Source organism: Mastigoproctus giganteus, chromosome 13 (genome assembly GCF_048544385.1).
Source record: "Mastigoproctus giganteus isolate SK-2022 chromosome 13, ASM4854438v1, whole genome shotgun sequence".
NCBI lineage: Eukaryota > Metazoa > Arthropoda > Arachnida > Uropygi > Thelyphonidae > Mastigoproctus > Mastigoproctus giganteus.
In genome coordinates, this window is record NC_143587.1 from 165,229,553 (window position 1) to 165,252,046 (window position 22,494).

Genomic DNA, 22,494 nt, shown 5'->3' on the forward strand with positions numbered 1-22,494 from the left:
GAGTCATTTGGCCTATAACACACTCCTATTCTCAATTTTGCTTTCCCAGTGCTTATGCCACCCGAAACTGACTCTACACTGCACTGTCCACACATGTCAACTGCATGCACTTCCTTAGATTTTGTGTTTCTTAACTAATGGCATAACCCCATCCTCCCTTCCTATCCTTTCTGTACACATTGCACTCTCAAAATTCCACTTCTGCATTTCTTATATCTGTGTGACTCAGCTTCTCTCTCTGATATTCCAACAATATCTGCCTTTGATGTCTTGATCTAAACCTCAAATTCATCACCTATACTCCAACCATTGGTGTACATGCAAGTATATGCACCTATTCTTACTCTTAGTTACCCCAACACAGCCCACATATTTACTTGTTCCATGATGCCTCTAAGCAGGCCTTGAAATCCTCAACACCCTGCTTTCCAGACTGATGCTGCTTATTCCAATAGAAGCAGTGCAAGGATCATGTTCAACTCTATGGGGCTAATGTTAATCTATTAGCCTGTGATTCCCCTCCCTCTAGCTAGCAATTTTGTGACTCGCCTACATTGCCTTGATAGCATCAGCAAATATTCTTGCACCCCTTCTATTTAACTGTATCCCATCCCTGTAGAAACAATCTCTCCTGTTAACAAGATAAAAATGAAGCTTACTGGCTATTTTGGATGGATATCCTTCAAAGCATTCCTGATAGGTTTCTTTTAGAATTTCTAACAGCTCCAATGTGACATGCTGAATAATTTCCTCAGCTACTGCAAATCTATGGCTTTTCAAGGCGCTTTATGCTTGGGATTTGTGGGGGAAATAAAAATAATAATAATAATGCAACCATGCACTATTGTTTTTTAGTATTCCTGGCTTGTTTTTTGACCACACAGGACAAATTCGTAATGAAAAAAGCCCTGTCAGTCAAAAAAAAAATAAATAAATAATAAAAAAAAAAAAATTAGCACAACATTCACATTTGATCAAGACTGCTTTGCTTTATTTTGGGCTTTGGAACGACTTTCCAGTGGTGTCATAGCCAATCACCAACAATTTGCCACCAACACTGATGGAAGAAATAAAGTGAGTGAGCACCAGCCTGTGAAGATCCTGAAATGCAAGAATTCTCTTGTTTCTGTGATTATCAGTGAGGATGCAAGGAACAAATTCGGTTGAGATGTGTTGCGTTCACAAATCTCATGTTAAAATTGACTGGCATGTCAAAAAATAATAGATACCAATTTCGCTAACAACCTCTGTGGATAATTAAATATCAAATACTCTTATTGAGATGAGGAGTTTCTGAATCATTGGCTTTTGCAGTTCAATGGGCCAGAGCGAGGATCTGACAGCCAAGCAGGTCTTGTTCAACTTTGCAAATGAACCACAGAAAATCTTAACATGATGAATAGCATCCCTCCACCCGAAAGCTGTTTTAAACATTTTGTAGGTTTCTATTGCACTTTCCCCAATTTGAAACATGATGCAAATTCACTATTCCTCAGAAAGCACTAATTTAAAATGCGATGAAACACTAAACATCTTCTATCCAACATGTGCTAATTCAAACTGACTACAGGTAAATCATGTATAACATCTAGATGAGTAACTAAAATTTTGAAAAAAAATCTCAATTTACTGACAATGCAATTTCAAGATAAAAAGTTAATTCCCTGAACTTTTTGCCCAATTTGGACTTAAAAAAATTCTCAGGAATTCTGATCTACAAGTTATTAAAATCAAATCATCTAATTTAATTTATATTAAATAAAAGAAATATAAATTAAAATAAAAGAAAACAATTTTTTTTATGATTCTTATCAGGAATTCTTGAAAAATTTGATTTGATTTCTGACGATGTTGGGCAGCAAAGTTCAAATAAGAAGAAATTAACATATAAAAGCATTTATATACAAAATGTTCGTTTTCAGATCCTGTCATCATTGGAAACTTACTACCTGTAATCTACACATGTGAAAGGGTTCAGTTCTTACAGTTTTAGTTCCCACTATCTAAATCAGTGGTTTTGCAACCACTGGGTGTTGCGGCACCTTAGGGTGCCGCAATATTCTAGGGGTGCCATGTAATTTGGGTTTAAGTTACTTAAACTTATTTAGTACCTCTATATAAAGAATAAAAATATTATATGTATATAATTTGTATTATGAATTGTAATTTTGTTTATAGTTATATTATTGTAATAACTATTATATAGCATATTTTTTTAATATTAGATATATATACAGAAAGAGAGAGAATTGGATTAACAAGCAGAAAATTGACTAGGGGTGCCATAAAATAAAATAAAATAAATTACTTAGGGGTGCTGTTACTGAAAACGGGTCGAAAACCACTGATCTAAATAAAAAGGTATTTTTGAATGAAAAAGAAGCACATCCTTTATTGTTTAGTACTAATAATCTTTAACTACAATAAATTGGCTCACAAATGAGTGTTATTTTTTCAGATAGTGAAGTTACTTTTTTAAATAATGAACATTATTAAACAAAGTAACCCATCCTTTAATAAAAATGAAAAGATTGTTTAAAGTAACTTAAAAAAACTTGTAGAAATAATGTAGTATAATAAAAAAATAAGAAAAATTTCTATTTCATCAAACTAATTGCAGTAAACTGATGCAACCATTGGGGTTATACTTGGCAAGATGTGATTCTGCTATATGACTATCAAGATACTCTGACAATCAAATTAAAATAAAATCATAAAAACCAAGGAGGTACACATTCGTCAGAGAATATTATCTGCATAATGAACGAATTAAAGTAAGGGCAGGAAACCAACAAACCCTACTTATTCGGGGAGCATTGGCATTTTTATGATTTAATTTTTATTTGATTAATAGGGTATCATGGTGTTCAAGAAATAAAATCACTTCATGCCAAGATAACTCTAATTGTTGAATTAATTTACTGCATTTAGTTCTGTGGTATATTTAGTTCTTATTTCTACAAATATTCTATGAGACATAACCACATTTGTCTTTGTAGTAAATATATATATATATATAATGTTTTAATTAATTTAATTTTTAATAAATTGATTAATTTCTTTAATGCAAACAAAAAAAATTAATTGTTCTTTCTGCATCAAAGTAATGTTTTTATGCTCTGGTATGGTGCTTCACTTTTTTGCCTTCTGTTAATACGAAGTATTTCAAGCATAAAAGATATACTGAAAATCTGATCCATAAGATAAAATCAATATAACATACCACAATCCTGTATCCTTGTAGCAAGTGTTGAATGACTGAAAACTATGGCAAATATTAACTTCTGCTGATGCAGAAGCCAGTCTACTTGCAACATTCTGTTGAAGAGGAGAGAAAAAACATACATATATTATACATGAAGCGCAACAGCTAGAAATAAACATTTCTCTGTAAAAAACATGAATAACTTTATGACAATGACCAAAAGAGATAATACATATAATGAATGGATTATTCTGAAAGCAACAAACTTATTCAATCCCTCTCTCTAAGGTTTTCCTGCTTTGACAAAAGCTTAAATTTAAATCCAGATGGTAGACACATATTGTAAGTTAAAATGAATAGCAAAAAAAGTTGCACGTTTGAATACAAACACTTCATTTATATAACCAGGAAACTACATGTTACACTACCTTTTGAAGAGGGAGACCTAAAGAGTTGCCCTCTTCAAAAGATAGTGAAGAAGGAGACCTAAAGAGTCACCCTCTGTGTTCCATGGAACTCTACGCAAGTTGAAATTTTCCTAAATGCTTGTGCAGCACTCACAACTATGCTCACTGAATTTGATTAAAGCAAAAATGAAATGTTCAACAAACATGTAAATAGAATTATTTATTCAATTAAAAAAAAAAAAGGGGGCCAGGCATAATGTCAGCAAGTATTACTGACTATGTCTCAAGCATCGTTGTCAAAATCAATGTCTTCAGATGATAAGTACGCCACTGAGGAGGTTGAGGGCTGTGGAGATATAAGATTTCCAAAAGTCTCTTAACGTTAAAATTTTCTCACCATCTACTGCAGACAATGCCTGAGCAAATGTTGTGCATAAATAGTATGCTTTGAAATTCAAAATAACACCCTGATCCATAGGTTGGATGAGCGAAGTCGCATTTGGCGATAGAAATATAACTCTCACGTTCAAATTGAAATCATCTAGGTGCAAAATTTTGAAAGAAACGCCGTTGTCTTTACAATGTTTTTCAATCTTGGGAATGAAGCAGTATTTAAACCAATCCTTAAAGAGAGATATTGTTATCTATGTTCTCTGGTTTGATCGGAAATGTAAGGGGAGGGTGGCTTTATTGATGCCCTTAAATGCACGAGGATGTCCAGATTGGTACACAAGCAGAGGTTTCAATCTGTAATCTCCAGCTGCATTAGCCCCAAGAAAGAGCAGTTGTCCTATCTTTTGAAGCCATGAAACCTGGCATTGTCTTTCCCTCTTTGGCAATGTATTTGTTGTTGTATTGGGCTTAACAAAATAAGGGCTACTGAGGCGAAACTGTGTCTGTTCATTGTTTATTTACAGGCAACACATAGTTATAGATGTTAAATTATATGCTCCTGCATAAGCCAATATGCTTTAGATACAATGTTCTTCTTTCTTCTTACGATATACACTTTCTTTAGTGGGAGAAGAATGTCATACCTCCATGCAATATCGAGCAGTTGCACTCAGCTCACTCTACTCTGAAGTCCCATGCCTATAAAATCTATACTGATGGATCGAAAATTGCCAGTACAGTACATGCTGCTGCAGTGTTTTCTGTTTGATATTTGAAGTGCCTTCGATATTTGCTTCATTTCATAAGAAATCAGGTGATATATTCAACACAGAGAGCAATTGAAAAGTGTTTGACTGGATGGTCGAATATAAGAGACAATCAACCAGAAAATGATGGGCTATAAGTTGCATCTGACAGGATGAGCACTGAGGTGGGTTTTCTCCCAATAACAGGAAGAGGTGTGTATGATGAGTGTATCCTATTCAGTCTTGCCAATACCACTTCCTCCCATCTGTCTTGTCAGAAGCCAGAGAGCCACAGCTTTGGATCTTCTTCTATTTGGTACAGTTTATCGTTGGAGTTACTTTTCCAGATATGTGACCAATTGTTGAAGCATCCTTCACAAATTATGGCTTTATAGTCAGTGTGAGGCCTGAGGATATTGTGAGAGAGAGAATTGAGGATGTTTAGTGACAAGATCAGCACTTTCATTTCCCGGAATGCCAGGGATACAGCAAAAATTGATTGACTGACTGGACACACTGCAGGAGATTAGCTGGGAATGAAATATTTCAAGATAGAATGAAATGAGAAATTCTTTCTTAGGGCAGTAATAGTACAGAGGGAGTTGGTGTAAATTATGGCAGGTGAGATGGAAAGCTCAATCATTTTACTAAGTGCTAACTTGATGGCATATAATTCAGAAGTGCAGAAGGTAATGAGGCTGTAACAGTAAGTGAAGAAAACACTGCAGCAGCATGTACTGTATTGGCAGTTTTCGTTCCATCAGTATAGATTTTATAGGCATGGGACTTCAGAGTAGAGTGAGCTGAATGCAACTGCCCGATATTGCATGGAGGTATGACATTCTTCCTCCACTAAAGAAAGTGTATATCGTAAGAAATGTACGTCCAAGGTGGAACAGGTGCAACTGTGTTCTGAAAAATATCACTAAAATTGATATTCCAACTCTGAACAAGCTCTTTAATCCCGAGTGAAGCAGGTCTATTTTCATTTGGCTTCCTCTCATAGAACAAATCCCGAGTATTATAAAGATACTCCCAACTGGGGAGCGATGGAAGACTCTGGATCTTAGCAGCATATTGTAGTAGTAATGTTTTCCTACAAAGGTATAAGGAGGATCATGAGCTTCAAACATAAAGACTTTGGATTGGAGAAGTCTTGAAAGTGCCCAAAGAAGTCCTCAGAGCACTGTGCTGAATGACATTTATATGTTGTAAAGTAGTGCTTCTAGCAGAGTCATATACTGGACAACCATAATCTAAGCATGAATGGATTAAAGTTCTGTAAAGATACAATAAAGTATACCGATCAGCTCCCCAAGACATGGACGAGACTGATCGAAGTATGTTCATATGCTTTAGACATGTAGTCCTTAAGTGAGTGATGTGAGCTTGGAAGTTCACCCTGCTGTCTAATATCAGTCCAAGAAATCTAACTGTAGTGACAAATGGTATTGTTTATTTGCAAGTCAGATCAGGGTGGAGAACCCGTCACTTGCAAAAGTGAGTGGCAGTGCATTTCTTTTCTGATAGTTGATAACCATTCTGCAAAGTCCAGGATTCTATATTGTTTATGGAAAGTTGGAGCTGCCGTTCGATGGTACTGTTACTTTGAGACTGACAGGAAATGGTAAGGCTGTCTGCATTGCAGGCATACAAATTTCAACAGTTTTTGGGGTACCTTGTGTCATGCTGCTAATTTGGATTGCAAATAGTGTTGGACTAAGTATTGATCCCTGAGGGACTCCTCCATCTCGAATGTGAGAAGCAGAGAGTATGTTTTTATATCGGACCTGAAAAGAATGCAATTGCAGGAAATTTTGAATTTCCTTTTCAAAATCTGTCTTGCATCAATAGAATGAATAGGAATGAAGTGATGATTTTCTCTTGTTCCAGCAATAGTATGACCATCTATGAATCTTTTCTCTTGCAATGGCCTTACTTGCTCAATTTCCTCCATAGAAACAAAAAAAAAAAAAATTTATTCCAGTCACATGCTTGTCACAAAATTCAAACGTGTTTCTTGGTGTCAGGATTTGGTTTTGAATTGGGCATTGTAGACTTGCATGTGCTGCCAATCATTTTATTGTTCCACCAATTCCATCACATGGTGAATTGCCATGGCTAGTGCTTTTTTCCAGGTATAGTCATGATTCCTTCTTCTGCTTTAAGTTTTCTAGCTTTCTTGACAATTCTTTCTGAGACACTAAACTTTTCCATTGTTTTCTTTATGGACTGACTAACTGGAGTTAGTGTTAATATTTGAAGTTTTTCGAATGACTTAGTACCATCAACTTTTCTTTCAATTCTTTCAGCAGCTCATTGTAATCTGAGCAATTTCCACACTGATGACTTGCACTTGGCTCCATGATGTCATTTGGATCCAAGCCACCAATAGATACAATTTTACTGGCAATTACATCCTCTACTTGACTTGCCTTCTTTTTGGCATAGCTATGTGAATCTCTCTTAGCCATCCACTGAAATTTCAGAGGAGAAATAACAATAGCTATCAAACTTGTGTTCAAGCTTTCAGTCACATGCATTTTGTCATCATGGTCTGATCCAGGTGAAGTTGATGTTCCTGTTGCTGCTTTTCAGCTGTTAGACTCTTTTTGGCATGATGGCACAGCACAGCTTCTTGGCCTGGTTTTTATGTCTACCACTGTTAGGTCTTTCAGGTAGTCTGCCATTGATTCAAGAGCCGTATGCTGCAAGAATACAACCCCATCCAACCTCTAAAATTACTGGCTTTTCCATACACACGCGAGTCATTCAACCTGTCCCAGTGGACCCAAAAACATGTATAGCAGTCATAAATAGGGATCTCGATGTCCTGGTTGTCCAGGGCCTCTGCAATCAGTTCTCCACCTGTATCCAGATTACATGTACAGATCAATCATTCTACCTGATGTCACTCTACAGCCCTCCCTCAAGTAACATCAATGAAGCACTAAACTTTTTGGAATTTGCCCTGAATTTTATTGGCTCCAAACAACTCCTGGTTGCATCTGACTTGAACGCAAAATCCCCCTTCTGGCACAGTGCAGTTGCCAATGGCCGTGGCCAGCTTCTTGAGGACTTCATCCTCAGCCAAAATCTTATTATCCATAACCAGCCTAGCCAGTTCACTACTTACTCTAGCTCCACCGGTGAATCTAATATTGATTTAACCCTGTCTACAAAAGACCTACGTCAGTCAGTTAGTTGCTGGAAGGTAACTCCGGATCTGACTGTTAGCGACCATAGAGCCATACTGTTCCATCTTGACTTGGTTCCACCGAGAAACAACAACAGAACAAGGCCAACTGACTTCATTAGATTCTCTTCGAGAAACGTCAATTGGGAAGCATATGACAGCTCCATAGAACTGGACTTTCCAAATCCAGACCCATCACAGATGGACTCGCTAAATGCACAGGACTTGACCACCTTTATCCAGCACTCCATACTCAGAGCCTCATACAGGTCCTCAAGGAAGAAGGTGTTCCGCCCAGCAATCTGCCCATGGTGGACCCGGGAACTTACCATCCTTCGTAAGGCAGTCCACTCTGCGCGCAGGAACTACCAGCGACACCGTGATTGGCCAGCTCCTGATGTCGAACACCTTCATAGGGATTATATCGCCAAAAAGAATGAGTATACCAAGGCAATTGCAGCCAGAAAGAGAGAAACTTGGGCAAATTTCGTAAAAGAAACCAACCGTACAAATCCATGGGGCCTGGCATATAAGATTTTGAGAGAGAAAACCTTCTCCCCAGAAATATTCAACACTGTTTCAGTAGACGCTCAGGAAACTAAGTGTTGGCAAGATTCTGCCAACCTTATTCTAGACAAACTGTTTCCACCTGATGACATCTCTGAGGATCATCCAGAACACTCAGCAATTAGAGCTGCCAACAGCAATTACATAGCAAAAGAGCAAGCCAACCCATTCACACTAGAAGAACTGGGAGCAGTCCTTAAAAACATTAATGCCAAAAAGTGTCCAGGCCTTGACCTAATAGAATACATCTTCATCATCCGCTTTCACACACTGCGGCCGCACCATCTACTCCTTCTCTTCAATAAATGCTTGGAAGAAGGATGCTTCCCAAAAGAATGGAAATTTGCCCTCATTCGCCTCATCAAGAAGCCTCACAAACCACCAACAGACCCCCGCAGCTTCCGGCCTATTGCCCTGCTGGCTAACCTTGGTAAGGTCCTTGAGCGACTCATGGCTCTCAGGGTTGTCTCCATGCTACAAATGCACGATTTGGTCTCACCATGCCAGTATGGCTTCACCCGTGGAAGGTCGTGTGAAGAAGCTCTGTTCGATTTGGTTTTACATATTGAAAGTTCTGAAGAAAAATTCGAATTGGCCATCTTCATAGACTTCGAGGGAGCCTTCGATACCGTCTGGTGGGATAGTGCCTTGGCACGCCTTCGAACTGCCGCTTGCCCCCAGCAATTATACAGCCTCTTCCAGAACTATTTTTCCGACCGAGCAGTTATTCTCAAGTCAAAATTCCAGCAAGTCACAAGATCAGTAAATCGAGGTTGTCCCCAAGGGTCAGTCCTGGGACCCCTCATTTGGAACATAGTCCTCCAAGACTGGCTCTCCCGCACCTTCAGGAATACAAAAATTGTGGCCTTTGCCGATGATCTCACAGTTGTGGTGTCAGGGCATTCACGGAAGGCCATTGAAGAAAATGCAAACCAGGTCCTCGACGATCTCTCAACTTGGGCCGCACTTAATAAGTTGCATATCAACCCAACAAAAACTAAAATGATGCTATTCAAGAATAGACTGGATCTCAGGCGCCCACCGCAGGTAAAGATATGTAATGCTCAACTGCCAATCGTCACCGAAACCAAAGTACTTGGAGTGATTATTGACCACAAACTCAGCTTTCTTCCACATCTTGTTAATTTAAGAAACAAAGTTAAGAGATTCTCAGGAACCATCATACGCATCTCTAAGAATGATTGGGGACTCTCCAAAAGGTCCCTGCGGTTGTATTACAACGCAGTATTTTTACCAATTGTGACCTATGCAGCTGGAGCCTGGTTCCATCGGGTAACTCTTGTAAAGATGCGAGACAAGCTTGGAACCATCCAGAGGTCAATGTTAATGGCAATCTGCCGAGTGTGTAGAACGGTCTCCACTCCTGCCATTCAGGTCATTGCGGGAGCACTTCCGCTCGATCTACATGTCACCTTCCGAGGGCTGTGCTTCCGCATTACGAAAAATATCCCAACAAGGATCCTTGACATTGAGGTTAATCTGGATGCTGACCCCAAGGCTGAGATGACACGTTGCTACAACGAGCTCTTCAACATTTGGCAAACTCGATGGCATAATTCAACAAAGGGCATTGTCACAAAAAGATTCCTACCTGATGTAACCTACACTGCTACTAAATCTGTACAGTCTTGGTTCACCCCTTCACTAGAAACATCATACCTAATTACCAGACACGGATCCATGAATGAAAAATTACACCATCTGGGTCTCCACCCAACAGATCTCTGCCATTGTGGAGCCAAAGAGAACTGGTGGCATGTACTATTCGAGTGCATTGCGTATGCTGATCTGAGACACAACCTTGTCAGCTGTACACAGATCTCTGGCGAGTATCTAGAGCTCTTCCTACAGAACCCTAACAACCTCCCTGCACTGCAAACCTACTCAGCTGAAGTCTTTAGGCGCAGAAGAAGGATTAACAGACCACCAGTGGCAAACATCGATGACCCAGCAGTGGACTGAAACCGACCATGTATTTCCCCCCTCCCCCCAGCCTGCTGCATGGGCTGTGGAGCTTGTTTCTGCGGCCTGTGTTCAGGAAGGAAAACATCTCTCTCTCTCTCTTTCTCTTCCCCCCCCCCCTTTTTTTTTTTTATTTTTTTTTAATAAATATATATGTATATATGTTTTTTTTTTTTTTCTCGCATTCTACAATCAATCCATGGCTGTTTTTTTTTTTTTTTTTTTTAATTTATTTTATTTCTTTAATTATTATTATTATTTTATTTATTTAATTTATTTTATTTCTTTTATTCTTACTATTTTTTATTTATTTATTATTTATTTATTTTTTCTCTCTTCGCGTTCTAAATCAGTCACATGGTTGGTTTTTTTTTTTTTTTTGCGTTCTTCAGGGTTGCTGTCACTTTTTTTTTTTTTTTTTTTTTTTTTTTTGCGTTTTACAGTGATATTATTATTTTATTATTATTATTATTTTTTTTTTTTTTTTTTTCTTTTGCACCACGGGAAAATCTAAATAAATATATATGTTTTTTTTTTTTTTTTTTCTCTCCTCTGGAGTGGGCCCCTAGAGGAATCTGGCCCACCTTTTGGCAACATCAGGTGGATCAGAGTCTCATATTGAGACAGTACGTGATTAGCTGAGACTGGCCCACCTTCCCGTGGTGTGGACGAGTACCCAGAATCATCTGTCCAGGTGACTGATGCTTCTGGGTAGCCAAGTGGCCAGAACAGAACAACAGAACACACACATAATACACACAAACCGACGTCACACACATATCTGGCCCATTTGTAGTGATACTGTTCTTCACAGAGATACGAGGCGGAGTTGAACTAACGTTCTAGGAGCCGCCCATTACAAAAACACATGTCCACATGTCCACATGCCATTGACAAATCAATTGGTTGTAAACTTTTTTTCACCATATCATTTTTCTTCTGGAAAGGATTGCAACATGAACAGTGCAAAAATTCAAATTTTGTCAAAAGCAAAGCTTCATGGTGTAGACAAATTGTGTCTTCTTCACATAGTTTTAATCCACAACGTGACCTATCCAGCTGTTGTTCTTCAAATTCAAATTCTTTAAATAATTTTAACCCAGTTTTACATGTATAGGATAGCATATGACATTTAGAATTATCCATGACTGATGGTGTATGAGTCCAGCTTATCTCCAGCAAAATCTTCTGATTCCACGGCTTTTGTGCTGACTAATAAGTGAACGTTTCTGCAAGCAATGAAAACTTAATTAACTTTATTACAGTCAAACAAAATAAACAAACTGTTCATCATGAAGATAAAACACATTAATAACAGCATGGTTCAAATATCAGCTATTAATACTTTTTTGTATGATTCTGGAATATTCCAGAGTTCTAGAATGTTAATTTTTTTTTTTTTTTTTTTTGGAATTCAAGAATATTCAAGAATTATAGGATATTCTATAATTCTTGAGAATTCTTCTAGAATTCTAGAATATTCCCAAAATTCTAGCATATACTCTATTTCTAGATTATTCTAAACATTAGGCAGTGTTCTATAACATTTGATTGATTTTGATTTTACTGGCGCAAAAACGACTGCAGTTATACTGCGCCAAGAAAAATTCTGCAACAAAAAAAAAAAAAGATTCAGCACATGAAACTACTTGATACTTAGGCTTAATTTTAAAGCTTTAAGTGCAAAGGCACAAAACAGATAAACCATGATCCTTGTAGCTGAAACTCTGCTCTTTCCAATGGTGGCAAAAACAAGAGAATTGAAGGTGTCCCACATTAAGATAGGTAAAATTTGACTTTCAAATTTTGAGTCAATCTTTCAAGGAAAAAAAAATCTATAAAAAAAAAAAAAAGGTATAAGAGTATAAAGTATAAAAGTAAAAGAGCCAATATTTAGTTATGCTAAATTCATGCAGTTGTTAAGTGGAATGTCCAAAGAAGAAGGTACCAAGGTGTTTATTTCAAAGTTATGACTTTCAAAAGTCTTGCAACAAATTGTTTGGTGCCAGTTTTAGACCGCATTGTAAAAAATGTGAAGGCTTTTGAGCCTGGACACCAAAAGTTGACTAGGTATACCAAGTTTCAGACCACTATCTCTCACCATTGTGCAACAGTAACACTTAAAACTTTGAAAATTTTTTGTGATTTATTCCGCATAACAATACAAGTGACCTCCACAAAAAAAGGTGCTGGTACCTCAAGCATACTATATTTTGAACTGAAATTTTTCACAGCTTCATTTGAAACCTGTTTAAACCTCCACACCAAGTTTCAACAAAATTGAAGATGGTCGAGCAGAGACCCCTAGGCCACTTGACATGGAATGACCCATATGCCACTGCTAATGCTAATATTATAACCATATAAAAATAACACTATTAGTGTTATGTAATAATTGTTGAATTTTCATATTTAATTATTAAATGTAAAAAAATTAAATTGTATTTAAAATGCCTGATTACTAGTAAAGACACATTGGCCAACTTCTAGTAACTAGAAGTTGGCCAACCCCAATCTCATCTGTTTTGGTACCTAGCCTAGCCAAAACAGGTTGGATACCCTTAGGTTGGAAATATGACCTCAATTCTAAGATAGATCAACTGTTCTAAGGCTTAAAATATCTCAATCAGATGTCTATTTAGGTGCATAGTTTCAAGACTTTGCAGGCTATACAAATGGAGTATCTTTGTTTAAGAATATGCCCCTCCCCAAACTCAATAAGTTTTGCTTCCCTATTGGCTTCCGTAGCCAAGTGGCCAGGAGCGGGAGTGCAGTAGCACACGCTCCTTGAGTAGACCAGGGTTCAAGCCCCTGACTGCTGAATACGGTCGATCTGCCAAACTGCACTGGATCAGCATGGCAGATTATGGTCCATTTCCCTCAGCATGAATTGTTGAGGAGGCTTCCATCCTGCAGTGGGTTGATAATGGCTGCACTTTACTTTTTTTTTTTTTATTTGCCTGATATATCGGAATGGTCAAGAGCAGCAGAGTGCAGTAGCACATACTCTTCAGTGGACCGTGGTTCAAGCCCATTACTGCTAAATATTATTAAGAATTGTATTTGTGATTAACTGTAAACTCCTCTGACCTGCTAGTCATGCCAGAGTATAAAGAAGAACTTAAACATCTACTTTGTACCCTTCCAAGTAAGTCAAGTTCTTTCTTAAAATTACATTGAATACTGTATTGAGGTATGGAAATAAGATTTCCATACCTCAATACAGTATTCAATTGGGGTATGGAAATAAGATTTCCATAATTGGGGTATGGAAATAAGATTTCCATACCCCAATAGAGTATTCAAAATGAGGTTCAATCACTGATATGCAGTAGGATGTTTATTGGAAAAATTCCTGTATAACATTGATTTGCTGTGCAAGCAGCCCTACTGTACACAGCTGAGAGATCTTTCCACTTAACTGTATTTCTGCTGTCCCAATCTCAGCTAGCTTTATTAAAATAAACCAGTTTAGTATTAATTGTTGTTTCTGCGTATTCACTGAATCTTCTAAGCCAAGTTTTGGATCCCGACTGTTAAAGGTTGATTGTTCTCCCCTCTTTCTTGGTGACACATTTTTTATAATGCTGTTTGCATAAAATCAAAGTGAACGGTGAACACACACACACACACACACACACACACACACACACACACACACACACACACACACACACACACACACACACACACACACACACACAATATTAAAGTTAACTTTAGACTACCAAGTTCAGATATCATTTAAAAAAAAAAAATTCTGATAATTAAAACCTTTCTTTTTTTTCATACACTGCCAATTACTCCATATTAATTTCTATAACCATTTTCTTTTTTATAGTGTCAATTACCTTGGCTCTTGAGGCCATCAGACATTCTCGGATATAACAAGCTGGGGTTGCTACCTAGGAGTCCAAAATGACATTCAGGTGACATTCAAGTCAAGTGGACTGAACTAATAACTAGAAGATACTAATTGCTCCTTGCTTTGTTCACTTTTAGAATAATTTCCCTTCCATCCTATTAAAATTATGTTCCTGTATGGAAAAAACCTGCTCAATCTGTTTCCCATTGGCATATAATAGTGAATACTAGTTCTTTTAGCCCTTTCTTTTTATCCCTTTCCTTATAGTGTTCACATATACAAAGAACTGTTTGCAATAAATAAAAAACTGTTTTCTGAGACATTTTTGCCAAATCCACCCTGACATGATTTTTTATATTGTTTTTGTGCTTTAAAATTTAAATTTAGTTTCTCTTTAATATGTAATTTGTGTGAACCAGTTCTTTATTTATAGCAATAATACAAAATAATTTTTTTTTTTTTAGTTAAGAATGGTATAAATGAGACACTAGTTTTCAGAGAAAACATTTCTCATACTAAATACCACTGCAAACAACATCTGAATGAAAAATTCAGTGTAATAAAGTATTGTAGCTGAGAGATAAAATTTATAACTTATACTTCTATGTTATTGCGCATCACTTGAGATGATGTGCAATGTCAATAGTAAATATACTTGTTAAAAAAAATAATAAATAGAAAATAATTTCTCTTACTGCACCACCACCATGAGATCTGTCCCAACTGCCAATAAGCTGAAAGAATACAAAATAAACTGCTACTCAGGATTTTAATGAAAATTACTAAATAGTAATTGCTATTAATTTATATTTAAAATGTTTTCAATAAATTTTCATAGTTAACATCAGACATTCATTAGATATTTTAAAATGATATTCTGCAAGAATAACAAAGATATTAAATTTATTTCAAAAATAAAAATATCCACAGTACCACCATATTGTGTGCCATAGTGGTACCTTGTCTTTTTAAACATTAGTACTCAGTTTTTATGTAGAGAGCAGAGGACCAGTGTGCATCACTATGCTACTCTTAAGCATTATTTTTTAAGCCACATGCTATTTTCATTCTTGACAGCATATGAATTGTTGTAGCTGGTAATTTATGACAGCATATGAATTGTTGTAGCTGGTAATCCACGGTAATTTATGATGATCCTAAAGACCTTACAAAAGAGGAAAAATATTGAAAATCTTTACAATAAGAACCTAGTAATTTAGTAATCTAGATTTATTTAGTAAGATTACTAAATAAATTTAGTAATCTGAACACATTCATAAACTAGTCAACATCCATTCACACAACAACAATTGCTATATGCTTAAGTATTTCCTCAAAATTACAACATTAAAGTTTCAATCCCAGTATCAGCAAATAACCCACACATGATACTAAAGCACTTTAGGTTCCACTACCTTTTGTGTCCAAGATCATAAATGGGGAAAAAAATAATACTATAATAAGTAAACAAAAAAATAAATCACCACTTATCTATATGCTAACTTTACTCCTAACATAAACAAATACTCATATGTGTTGAGTAAAGCTCTCATCTGTCATTGCTAAATACTACACTAGTATTTTGGCATGTGAACAATGGCCAGTTACCAAACTACTACTATACTGTTGAACAACTTCAGTAGCTATACTTTGTTTGCTTTAATTAGAGTAAACAAAGTATAGCTGGTCTGCACCAAAAAGTATCCTGCCTTGCCAATGAATTGCTCTCATCAAAGCTATGATTGAACTCTAAAAACTGATCTTAAGAATATAAACGTTGAATCCCTTAGATTAATTCATAACAGAGGCATTGTTCTAGAAACAGTGAAAAAGTCAAATGTTGAGTGTATTTCTGCTTGAGAGTCTTACCACTGCTGGTATTTCTACAGGAGCACCTCAGAAAGGTAATCCATCCATGGTAATTTATGATGACCCTAAAGACCTTACGAAAGAGGAAAAATATTGAAAATCTTTACAATAAGAACCTAGCTGATTCTGGTTTTACCCTTGAGGATATCAAGCAGGATACTACATTCATATTCACGACAAAGTCAAGATCTTCATATTGGGTGTTAAGTTTCTCTCTAAAGATATATAATTGTATTTAATCTTTAGAAAGAATTTTGCTAACCTGGAGCACCCACAAACATCTTCTATTTATTACAGTCACTAAATGCTATCTACATCTTGGTTTTGGTCACGCTACATATGAGTATTGTACCCACGAGTCCCCTTCCTATGGCCACTGTGCACGTAGTGGTCACATTCTTGCCGAATGTCCATTAAAAGAAGAACCTGCTTGCTGTGTTAACTGAAAACATAAAGAGCGAGAGTATCATTACTCGGGGACTCAACCTGCCTGGAGTGCCAACATGTGCCAGAGAACACGTTTTGAGAACTGCTAATGAATAATTCCAATCCTGTATATAATGTAAATAGTAATTCTTTTCTGGAGTCTTGTAAATCATGAATTATGCAAGTTAATGGTCACCATTACAGGGCTGTTGCTGATGTGACCAGAGTGTCAGTGGAGGAAAATCATATTGAGGTTGAAAGGAGAGGTTTTTATCCAGGAATATGCCGAGGTATTTTAGCTGTGCTATGAGTTTGATCGTTTTATTGTGAATCTTGATTTGTGGTGGTCTGTTCAAGTCAGGATGGCCTTTCAGGAGGATTGACTGGGTCTTGGTAGGAGAGATTGCTAGATGGTGGTGCACTGCCCAGTCCTGCAGGGTGGAGATTGCCCAATTGGCAGAAGCCTCCAATTGGGCCCTGTTATCTGTAGCCAGCATCAGTACCAGGTTTTGACATTGCTGAGGTCCAAGTTGAGGAACTCATCAAAGACTATGTTCCAAAGAAGGGGACTAAGAACAGAGCCCTGTGGGGCACTCCTACTTCGATGCTCCTTTGGGAGAGGTAGTGTTTTATGCAACTATATAAGTTTCTTGGTAGTTTAGCCTCTCTCTTGAGTCTGCCAAGGAAGCTTGGCCACCAGAGGGTGTCAAATGCCCTGGCAAAATCAATGGTTATTAGGAAGTATTTTTGCAAGCATTGATTATGCTATCGAGGGCATCTGTCGTGGATTTGCCTTTTTTGAAGCCATACCGTTTGTCAGAGGAGAGGCCAGCATTGTTGTAGTGGATATCAATACATTGTCATAGGAGGTGTTCCAAGGTTTTGCTTATGACAGAGAGAAGGGCGATGGGACGTTAGGATTTTGGACAGTCTTGAAGTTTTGATGGGTCCTAAATTAGTTGGACATTGGCTTTTCTCCAGTCCAGAGGGAAGTATCTGTTTCGGAGGCAGTTGTTAAAAAGGTTTAGGAGCAGGTGAGGTGCATGTTCAATAGTCTTCTTGATAATCTCCAGTTCTAGGAGGTCCAGTCTCCGTGAAGGGGGGCCTCCGTTTGGTCCGCACGGTAGTTTTCATTTTCTGCGCATGGGTGTCTTGTTCCAATGTGTTGGGGAGCACCACTGGTTTGTAGACAGTGTCAAGAATATTTGCAATTGATTCTTGCCATGTTTTAGTCATGCAATTTTGTGGGGGTTTTTGTCGAAGGAACAACTTCCCCTCTGGGGAGCTTGTTTGTAGCGATCCTGTAGATCACTACTCCAGGGGTTGTCATTTCCAATGGTGGATACAAGGTGCTCCCAGGAGAGTTTTTTCCTCTGCCTGATCATTGCAGTGTATCTATTTCTTGCCTCCCAGTAGCACTGGAGCAGAACATTGACTCCTGCCAGAGGCCAGGATCTGCGGGCAGGGTGGAGCACTCGTCTCTTGGTATTAACTTCATATCTGAGACTGGAGTTCCCGACATCACCAGGGCACAGCACCAGGGGTGGGTATATTTTTTTTGATGGCAGAGTCTGCTGCCTTTGTGATGGCGTCAGTGACAGCTCGTTGGTATAAGTCCTGGTGGCTGACAGATTTATTGTTTACATCCATATTTGGTTGGATATTTTGAATGGCCTCTTTAAAGCAGTTCCAGTCTGCTTTGTTAATGGAGTATCTTTGCTGTCAGAGTCTTGCTATGGCAGTATGAGAGACTGTACAGAGAAGTTGGTAGCTGATGGCACGGTGACTGGATGTTGACCAGTCTTCACGTACTGCCCAGTTTGTTATGTGGCTTGCTATGGATCTGTAGCGAGTGAGATATCTATTGTATTCTAGCACTGTGTGGGAATCTACAATAGATATCTCACTCGCTACAGATATCTATTGTAGACTCCCACACAGTGCTGGAATATGTAGGGAGATTATTTGGATGGTCCAGAATAGTGAGATGGCCAATGGTCAGATATTCCTCAAGAAGTTGTCCGTTCCTGGAGCCACGTCGTTCTGGTGTTTTACTGTACCAACTGGAAGAGCGACAGTTGGCATCTGCTCCGAGCAGGATGGTAGCTCCTGTGTGAGGTTTTGCAGATAGTTAATGGCTGGGGAGATATCGTTCCCAGGTCTGCAGTACATTGATGCGGCATAAAATTCTCCGACTGGTCCAAATTTACATTGCAAAGGTCCTGGAAAAAATTATCATTTTTTCCAGGACCTTGCTCATGGTGAGTGCAATAGGTTGATAATGTTGTGGATTTGTAGGATCTTTTCCTGGTTTTGGAAAAGCCAAAACGTAAGCGTGATGCCATTTGTCTGGGAAGGCATTCTCTTTGAAAATTCTGTTATAAAGAAGTAACAATGTCTTAAGGGCTGGTTCAGTAAGTTGTACTATCATGATGTAGTGCATTCCATCTGGTCCTGCTGCACTGAGTTTGGTGATGGCTAAAGCATGATGCAATTCTGACATTGTGAAGGGGAGATTGTATGCAGCACTAGATGCTGATTCAAAGTTGATGGGATGTTTCTCGGCATGTGCCTTGTGTACCTGAAAAGGAGGCATGTAAGATGTTGTTGTTGCTGAGATTTTCATGAATGATTTGCCCAATGTATTCACAATCTCCACAGGTGTTGTACCATCACAACCGTTTACACTGACTTTTGAAGGTTGATGCGTGGATGTTTTGAGTACATATGGCATATTTTGGCCCATATCGCTTGCCCTTTTGTAGTTCTTGTAATTGTGGAGGAAAAACGTCTCCATGCTTCTCTTTTGCTAGTCTGCCTAATACGTTTTGCTTTTGCCCGAGCCTGTTTAAAGAGGATGAGATTTGCAGTTGTTGGAAACTTCCTGAATATGTTCCATGCTCTGTTCTTTTCTTTTTTAGCCGCACTGCATTCATTATTCCACAATTTTGAGCGTGCTGATATTTTGTTGGATTGCTTTGGAATCGCTTTTTCTGCTGCCGGTAGTATTTGGTTAGATATATATTCTGTAGCCAAGTTTATGGAAGGTTGCTGGACCTGCTTTTCTTCTAGTTTTGCCTAGTTACTTGTATATATCCCATTTTGCTTTTAAAAAGTTCCATTTGGCAGTTCTGTTAGAAAACTGAGGGATGTTTTTATCAATCTGGCATATCACTGTGTAATGGTCACTAACCAATGGATTGCTATGAACAGTCCATCTAAATAGAGGATATATAGATGTTGAGCACAGAGAGACATCAATAGAGCTGAAGTAGATCCTGCAGGGTAAATGCATATAAGTGTGTGCACCATTATTGAGCATAATCAGATTGTGCTGGGCAAGTAATTTTTCTATAATTTGTCCATGTTTTGATTTCCCCATAACGGATGATGACTATTGAGGTCCCCTAGGATGAAGTAGGATTGAGGAAGTTGTACCACTAGTTCTTCTAGGTCAGCGTACCTTATATTTTGATTAGGGGGCAAGTATAGCGAGACGATAGTCAAGTCAAAATTAACGGAACTCGTACTGCAACTGCCTCAAGGTTTGTTTTTAACGAGAGTGATTTGGAGGGTATTTGAGTGTTGATTATCAATGCTACACCTCCATTTGCCAGATTACTAAGGTTGTTTACAATATGATCTTGCCGATGAATTATGTAGTTCCGGAGAGAAACAGTTATATGTGGCGTTAGATTGATTTCTTGTAGGCAGAGGGCGATAGGATCATTGTGTGAGATCTTGTATATCATTTAAATTGCTGTGACATCCACTGCAGAAATGTTGGCATTAACATTTCTGCAGTGTAATTATCTGGGTTTAGTAGAATCCTCGATTTGTTCTCGAGGGGCTAAAGGTTTGCTTCGCTCAGGTTTCCCTTTCCCTTTCTTTGAAAAGGAGGGTTTTCCCGTGTCCATATCCTTGTTAGTGAGTAGTTTAATACCTGTTCATCTTGTTGTGAGCTACCTTCCAAATCCATCCTGTCCCTTTGGTTGGCATCAGAAGTGGGTACTGTAGTGTTTCGCTGTGGGGTGGCATCTGGTTGTATAGTAATTGATGTATTTATAGCTTTACTTTTTTTGCTTGCTGTTTGGTTTGGTGGAATGGTGGCCAATGCTGACCTTGCCCAATCAGATAGTGATTCATTTGGTGATATGGTTACCACAGTTCAGGTTGCAACTGATATTTGTTTTTTGGTTACTTGAGCATAGGTTGGTTTATTAGCATTTAGGGCTGGAAAGGACTTTCTTGGCCTCTTGGTAGGTGGCATTGTGTTTTCAATTTGTACCGCTGTACATTTTTTTCCCGTTTCCAGAGGGGACACTCCTTGGAAAATGCCGGATGGGCTTCTTTGCAGTTAGGACAACTTGGTGTTGTCGCTGTGCAAACAGTATGTGTGTGCTCAGTGGATCCGCATGCAGCACAAGCAACTGCACCTCTGCAGACTGTCTGTGAGTGCCCAAACTTCAGGAACTTGTAGTATCAAAAGTGAATATTATGTTCCTAGTAGGAACAAGTATGCCGTCCTTCTTTGTCATTATTCTTGGTCTTGTAGTTCCTGTTTTAGTTTTTCATCTGACACATTCACGAGTTCACATTTGGTGATGACACCTCTTAACGTGTTCAGGGAAACGTGGTGAAGCTGTAACAGAAATTCCACCAAATGTTTTTAATTTCAGTAGTTGCTCAGATTGTCGAACAGTGGCAATTTCAACCAGTAAGTCGCCCAATCTTAATCGACGAATTGTCTTGGGTGTACCTATTATACTTTCTAGGCATTTTTGCACTAGAAACTGCGATAATTTGTCAATAGGTTTTTCTTGAGTCGAGTGTATAATAAGGAAAGTTGGAGTTCTGATGGTGGCTACGTCAGTCTTTTGATGTTTAGCTGCAACAAAATCAGTCTCCAGCTGTTTTCGCCCTGTAGGAGTCTCATCTATGCACCCAATGGATTTCTGAGTTTTAGGAACTGTTTGTGCTCCATTTCACCCTGGAATGGAGAGCTTTTCGATTTGCTTCGATTTGCATAACGACTTGCTGTTCATAATGTTTTGGCTCATCAATGTATGTCTCACATGACGTGATATTTAAATGGGAAACATTTCAGCTATTTATTAATGTGACAATGTTGCTAGTTGTCTTATGAGAGCTACATAATGATATCCAGAATCCCCTCATCCTCTACAATGAACACTCAGAAGAAAACATGAGTCACCCTCATCAAAACTGATTATGAAGAAAAATTAATATAAACAGAGTCAATGTCCTCCTTCCCATGGTTGGTTGGTTTGGTTTTTTTTTTTTAGGAGCATTAGCAACTAAGGCCATATTGCTCCGGGGATATGCGGTGGTCATTCCCTGACCTTTCCGTATCCTCCGTATTTGGTGGGCACAGGCTTGAACCCCGGTCTAATCAAGAAGCGTGTGCTACACACTGCTGCTCCTGCCCACCTGGCTACGGAGGCGCCTCCTAAACTTCTTCAAACCTGAAATAGCCCAACTACAACAGTGTCCTTCCTGCACCCAATCAATTCTACACCAAGTTACAACTCACAGGTTGACCTCTAGGAAACTATCATTCAGGTCTGATTGGATAGCCATTACACATATCTCAGGGCAGAAAAATGATATCATCCAACCTCTAATCAATGAATAGTAACACTGTGTTTTCCTGTCTTTTATAGCAAAGGAAAGTTAGCTTTTGTTACTGCAGTTCTCCCAGTAAAAAGCCTTGCTTTTTCTTTTTGTCTATTATGTATCTTTTTCATCATCATGGGTTCCTTCAGTCAATATGACTGGTTGGTAGCACTGATGACTTTTTTCCACATCTCTCTGTT

General features: G+C 38.2%; 1 protein-coding gene across 1 annotated transcript in view; it reads right to left on the minus strand.

The window, feature by feature from the left end:
* Positions 1–22,494, minus strand: part of UQCR-C1 (Ubiquinol-cytochrome c reductase core protein 1) — a 222,114-nt gene that overhangs the window by 83,395 nt on the left and 116,225 nt on the right. Inside the window, exons 8-9 of the mRNA XM_090387126.1 lie at positions 15,058–15,096; positions 3,224–3,318 (exon numbers count right to left, since the gene is read on the minus strand). Coding sequence (XP_090243252.1) covers positions 3,224–3,318; positions 15,058–15,096 — 134 coding nt within the window. The remainder of the gene's footprint in view (positions 1–3,223; positions 3,319–15,057; positions 15,097–22,494) is intronic.